General features: G+C 43.4%; 1 protein-coding gene across 1 annotated transcript in view; it reads right to left on the reverse strand.

Moving 5' to 3' along the window:
- The window catches only part of LOC121724631 (phosphatidylinositol phosphatase PTPRQ-like), a 53,406-nt gene that overhangs the window by 1,411 nt on the left and 45,589 nt on the right, over positions 1-6,406 (reverse strand). The window contains exons 45-56 of the mRNA XM_042111323.1: positions 5,582-5,681; positions 5,095-5,223; positions 4,764-4,808; positions 4,305-4,331; positions 3,849-3,930; positions 3,610-3,700; positions 3,440-3,516; positions 2,944-3,078; positions 2,673-2,798; positions 1,249-1,397; positions 921-1,056; positions 500-623 (exon numbers count right to left, since the gene is read on the reverse strand). Of these exons, the coding sequence (XP_041967257.1) occupies positions 500-623; positions 921-1,056; positions 1,249-1,397; positions 2,673-2,798; positions 2,944-3,078; positions 3,440-3,516; positions 3,610-3,700; positions 3,849-3,930; positions 4,305-4,331; positions 4,764-4,808; positions 5,095-5,223; positions 5,582-5,681 (1,221 nt within the window). The remainder of the gene's footprint in view (positions 1-499; positions 624-920; positions 1,057-1,248; positions 1,398-2,672; positions 2,799-2,943; positions 3,079-3,439; positions 3,517-3,609; positions 3,701-3,848; positions 3,931-4,304; positions 4,332-4,763; positions 4,809-5,094; positions 5,224-5,581; positions 5,682-6,406) is intronic.

Here is a 6,406-nt window from a genome sequence, read left to right on the forward strand (position 1 = left end):
TACAGTAGGCCTAGAGAGGGTTGGATCTTACCTCCAGGTCTTATGAAATCTAAAAATAAACCAAACCAATATGTCATGAAATAGGCAATAGGCTTCTTGTAAGGTATTACTTTTACTAATTACAATGGTATTTCAGTGCACTTAACTTCTAACTTTTGAGAGTTGATCAAAACAGTTCTCTTTTGGATATATAATAACAAATTAGATATTCTGTAGCCTACTGATTATCAGTTTGTCGCATGTTTAGACCTTGTATGTGTGTTGCACAACACATGTTGCACTTGGCGATCACGATAGGGATTGATATGGTAGTGGACCATGATGGTCATAGAAGAAGTGAAGGAGCAGTACCCCCCAATTATGGTGGGGTAATTCGCACTCTGACCATTACATTAATGATCAAATATCAGCATGTAAAATAGAATGTAGATGTAGGCCTACTTGAAGTCTTTCTGTGTGTGCGTTGTGTGTTTGTGATTCTGTGTGTAGGGAGGTTTACCTTCCATGGCATCCAGCGAGTCCATCTTTTCCAGAGCGGAATAGTTGACAAACCAGATGGACTGACTGTTGCTTTTGCTGGACAGCAGATCCAAAGTGCTCTGGTGGAGAAACATGTACTGGGCCTACACAAAAGAAAAAGAAAGTGAGACGGTGTGCTTGTGTATGTGCACATCATGTGTGTTTGATGTTGTGTGTGTGTGTGTGTGTGTGTGTGTGTGTGTGTGTGTGTGCTTGTGTATGTGCACATCATGTGTGTTTGATGTTTGTGTGTGTGTGTGTGTGTGTGTGTGTGTGTGTGTGTGTGCTTGTGTATGTGCACATCATGTGTGTTTGATGTTTGTGTGTGTGTGTGTGTGTGTGTGTGTGTGTGATATGACAGTCATAGAACATGAAAGCATGAGCTCTGTGTGTGTCCTCACCAGGTTCTGCACCATGCACATCCTCTCACTGCGCAACTCGGCCACCAGGCCGTAGATATCCACAAAGTCATGGTCCCTCGCATGCTGGATCAGGTGATCGAGAGCTATAAACACACCAGTTCTTCCCACGCCAGCACTGGAGGAAACACACACATGCACAGTTACACACACACACACAAGTACATCAATACACATACACACGCACATAAATATACACCCATACACACACATAGCCTATACATCAAACATTCACACAATGCACACATGCAGTATATGTACTTGTAAAGATTAGCATTATCACACACACACATGATCATGGGTGGCTGACCTGCAGTGCACAACGATGGTGGTGTTGTCATGGCCACGGTTGGAGCGGATGGACTTGGCGAACTGGATGAGCGTGGTGCTGGACTCTGGTACGCCGTGCTCTGGCCATGAGGTGTAGTTAAAGTGATGCACTACCATGTAGTCTCCATGCTGAGTGGACATGCAGAAAATTCAAGAACCAATTAAAGAACCTAATGTTCAATTCGAGAACCTAATGTTTGATATTCCTAACATTTGGTGGAAAAGTGTAGTATGGGTGAAGACATTACATTTTGAAGCGAATCCAAACCACTGAGTGGATTCCTGAATTTTCACGTTCACGAAAGCTGGTAACAATTTGGTCTTAGCCTTATTGTACGTCATTTTTTTGCAATGACGTCATTAAAACGCAATTAAAATAGCCCCCCCCCCCCACTTCAAAAATCCCCACTACACCACTGTGCGTAACCAACGTAAATCAGGCAGCCTGCAGTATGCATACAAAAGTGGTGGCGAAATAATGTAGATACATAGTGCAGGGAATCGTATGGAAAAATCCAAAAAACTTCTTGCACAAAATAAATTCAAGCACTGTCAAGGACCTGTATCTATTTATGTCTATTTGCAAAAACTTTCCAGGGTCTTGAAACATGTTTTTTTCAGATTCACAAACCTTCAAGGATTTCAAGTACCCGTGGGAACCCTAGGTACAGGCTGCCTTACTAGCCTAATTAAATGGTAGTACACTAGCCTAATTAAATGGTAGTACACTAGCCTAATTAAATGGTAGGGGGCACATATTTTTATGCCTAACTCTCCATTCCACTTAGCAAAAGAACAGACCAATTATGAAGATAAATTCAAGAGTGTGTAAATAAGTTTACATGTAGGTATGTGTGTCTGCATGTGTTAGTTTGTGTGTGTGTGTGTCTGTGTCTATGTCCCTGCTCTTCATCATCTACCTCCTCCCACTGGGAAATATCCTGAGGCAACATGGTGTTCAGTTTCACTGCTATGCTGATGACACCCAGCTTTATATGTCCACCAAACCGACTGCCTCCCTTCCTCCTGCTGCGATGACTGCCTGTCTGCATGATATAAATCTGTGGATGACTAACAACTACCTGAAACTGAACAGTAACAAGACTGAATTACTTGGCTCAAAAACAACGCTGGCAAAAATGGAAAACAGACTCTCCCTATCTGTAGATGGCTCCAACATTGCCTGCTCCACTAAGGTGAAGAGTCTTGGTGTGATACTAGACAGCACACTTTCATTCACTGCCCATATTAACAGTGTGTCTCGCAGCGCCTTTTTCCATCTGCACAACATCGCAAGACTGCGTGATATGGCTAAATGGACTATATATATATTTTTCTCCTTTTTTGAATTTTGTATTATTATTATTATTTATGTCTGCATGTGTGTGTGTGTGTGTGTGTTACCCTCTCCACTCTCAGTGCTCTGACAGTCCAGTCCGGGTACACGTCTTCTGTGAGTTTGGTGATGACAATGTCCCCAAACACTGTTACTGGCTTATCATCCTCCGGCCAGTACTGATGACAACGAATCTGTCACACGCACACACACACACACACACACACACACACAATTATACAGTTATATGTTATAAATATTTGGAAAATTCTCTCTATGGCTCTAATACAAGTTGATAACTGTGATTGGTAATTGGTGTGTGTGTGTGTGAACACATACCCGTCCCTTCTCAAAGCACTGTGTGAGCATGGCGATGGTCTTAGTCCTCGTCTCCCAGATCATCCTCCAGAAGTCTGCCACAGTGCCCGGCAGAGGACCCTGAGTCGCTATGAACTCATTGGGACATAGGTACCCCTAAACACACACACACACACACACACACACACACACACACACACATAAATACATATCAGTGCACGCACTGGTACACACTCATATACACCTACAAATACATTTTAACTCATATATGAATTTCCTCACAAAGACCAAATGAAGACAGAGACAGGGCTTAAAGCGTTCAGGCACTGTGCCTGAATTCAGGGATGAGCTGGTACGTTTAAGGTTAAGATTTGAAAATAGGCAATTAGACTACACTATATATGACGTCCTCATAAATGTCTGATAGCTTCAGGCACAGAAATGTTCATTGCTTTAAACCCTGCAGAGAAAGAAACGCATCCTGTGGATTACACACTCATTCCTTCCACCCACTGACCGAGATGAAGCTGGCGTTGATGTAGTCAGATCCAGGAATGCCCGGCTCAGACAGCAGCTTCACTCTGTTGTTATTGTCTAGACAATCAAAAAGAGGTTTAGACGTGTGTGTGTGTGTGTGTGTGTGTGTGTGTGTGTGTGTGTGTGCATGCGTATGTGTGTGTTACATACAGGGCTTGATATTGGTGAAGCGGTTCTTAGAACGGTTCCAGGGCAGATCGGCATCTGATGTTGCCAAGTCTGGCAACAGCTTGGGAAGCTCCTGACCAATCACAATGCACAAGACAAGTGCTGTTATCCGATGGCAACAAGCAGCAGGTACCACTCGTCATTTAAAACACAATAAAACAAGGGACCAATCATAGGACACCAGGAGAACCGAGAGCCAATCAGAACTCTTCCTCACTTACTGAGAACTCCTCCTGGAACTTGGCATTGTCGTTGGCACACAAGTCCTCCACGTGCTGAAGGAAGCCGTTCTTGGTGACCGGCCTGAAAGAGAAATCGGGGTGGGGGTGAAGAGCATGTGTGTGTGTGTGTGTGTGTGTGTGGAGGGGCTATCTCAGGTTGCTGTCAAGAATTACAATGGCTATCATGTTTCTGTGGAAACAATCGAGGTCATCTAAGCACACTTCACTCTTCATGATGACCAGGAATAAACATGAGGCTCAAGCAATGTGCTACAGTAAACATGCTCTCAGACACACACAAACACACACACACACACACACACACACATACGCACACATAAATACATGCAAAAAAGAGAAAAAAAACATGATAGGATCTACAGCAATCTGCTAATCAATCTACGAAATGGCCTAAATCTACACACATCTACACAGACCTAAACACACACCACTTACTTGAGAGACTTTCTATAACTGAGAAGCCTGAAATGTGTATAGATATGGGTAACATGAGTAGTCAAACATGGTCAATTTAAATTAAATAAAAACATCTCGAATGTCAACATGTAATATAGGCTCCACATACAGGTCTGGTCTATCTAACACATCACCAGTTTATGGTCAATGACAATGTAAGAAGATGTTAACGGGATTTAAAATATAAATAGAGATACTGGCAGGACCTCATAAAGTGATCCAACGGGCATATGAGGTCTTGTGGATATGGCCTACTGACTTGACACTGCAGATTTTAAATGCTGGCACCAGCCAGAGAGAGAGAGGGACAATCTATGATCAAACTCATCAATAATCAATGTACCAGACTGGAGTCAGTTACATGATGAAGAAATGACAGTTGGGATGGGGGAGAGACAGCACTACTCTCCACAAGACACAGATAACAAGATGACTTACTGGATGACAAATATCTCCTTCCGTCTGAAGAAGAAGGACGAATACCTGAATGAAAGAAATAAAGAGAAACATGGTAGAATGGCATCTTTGTCACCACTTTCTATTTGTAAATGTAGGCTCTGGTTGGACATAAAAACCAAACGATTATAGTCAGACTGATTATGAAATTCAACTTCAAAGGTCAAAGGCTAAAGACAAACTCAAATGAAGTATGTACTTAACTAAAGACCCATCATAATTGGTCATACATACAGCGACTACATAGATCACTTAGCTTAAGAACTATATAGGATTCAGGGGTCACAAAGGTGAAAGGTCATGTCACTCTCACCGGTTTATCTTTTCCTCCTTGAGTTCCAGGTCAGCCACAGCGATGAGCTGGTCCAGCTTGAACTTGGTGTCGACAATCTCTGCCTCCCGAGGGGAGTAAGTCCCGCCCTCCAACTTCCTTTGGTGGATGCTGGGAAAAGACAAAAAGTTCCTATCAATCACTCACTTTGGTTTATCATATAAAAATTGAACGTCAATCACTTAGCTTCAGGGTTGTGCACAATTCGAATTGCAATTCTGCTTCCTGTTTGCTACCTCAATTGAAATGCAAGTGAAATTCAAGAATTGAATTGGAATTAAAGAGCCAGTTTCAATTCAATTCTGGAATTTTGCACAAGCCTGCTTAGCTTCATAAAACAACATCTTCATATAACTTCTTTACATAGCTACATATTGCTTCCCAGTACCTTTTCCATGTTACCATACACATCTTGGATGACATTATTTGTGTCAAAACAAAAGCCTTGAGGATGCGCTGTTGGACTCACCGCACTGAGGCGTAGATGAGGAGGATGAGGAACAAGGCCAGGAAGAAGGACAACAGCACACCCAGGATGATCTGCTCATCACGAGTCAACACGTTATCATCTGAGAGGAGGGGGGAGAGGAGAAGGAAAGATAAAAGAGAGTGAGGGAGACAGGAAGACAGAGGGAGTGAGACAGGAAGACAGAGGGAGTGAGACAGAGGGAGTGAGACAGACAAGTGGTTTTGCTTTGAGTCAAAGCTGTCTGTAAACCTCATGAACTCCTGGCTAGGTGTGTGTGTGTGCATTGGGCTAGGTGTGTGTGTGTGTGTGTGTCACCTCTGGTTTAATTAAAGGGGATGTCGATGGGAATCATGTCAGTCTGTCTGTGATTACACCCCCCCCCCCCCCCACACACACACACTGCTCTAATCTCATCATTCCAGCTCACTCAATCCCATTCCACACTAATACCATCTTTTCAATGACCAGGAATGTTATTGTGTTCCAACACTCAATATTCCATTGCAATTAACATGGCAATTAACACTTATGTCAGTACACATGGGACAGTCTCCAAGGCCCTCTCCCTTATGTCAGTACGCATGGGACAGTCTCCAAGGCCCTCTCCCTTGTGTCAGTACGCATGGGACAGTCTAAAAGGCCCTCTCCCTTGTGTCAGTACGCATGGGACAGTCTCAAAGGCCCTCTCCCTTATGTCAGTACGCATGGGACAGTCTCCAAGGCCCTCTCCCTTATGTCAGTACGCATGGGACAGTCTAAAGGCCCTCTCCCTTATGTCAGTACGCATGGGACAGTCTCAAAGGCCCTCTCCCTTATGTCCTTTTC

The sequence above is a fragment of the Alosa sapidissima genome, chromosome 11, assembly GCF_018492685.1.
Source record: "Alosa sapidissima isolate fAloSap1 chromosome 11, fAloSap1.pri, whole genome shotgun sequence".
Lineage (NCBI taxonomy): Eukaryota > Metazoa > Chordata > Actinopteri > Clupeiformes > Clupeidae > Alosa > Alosa sapidissima.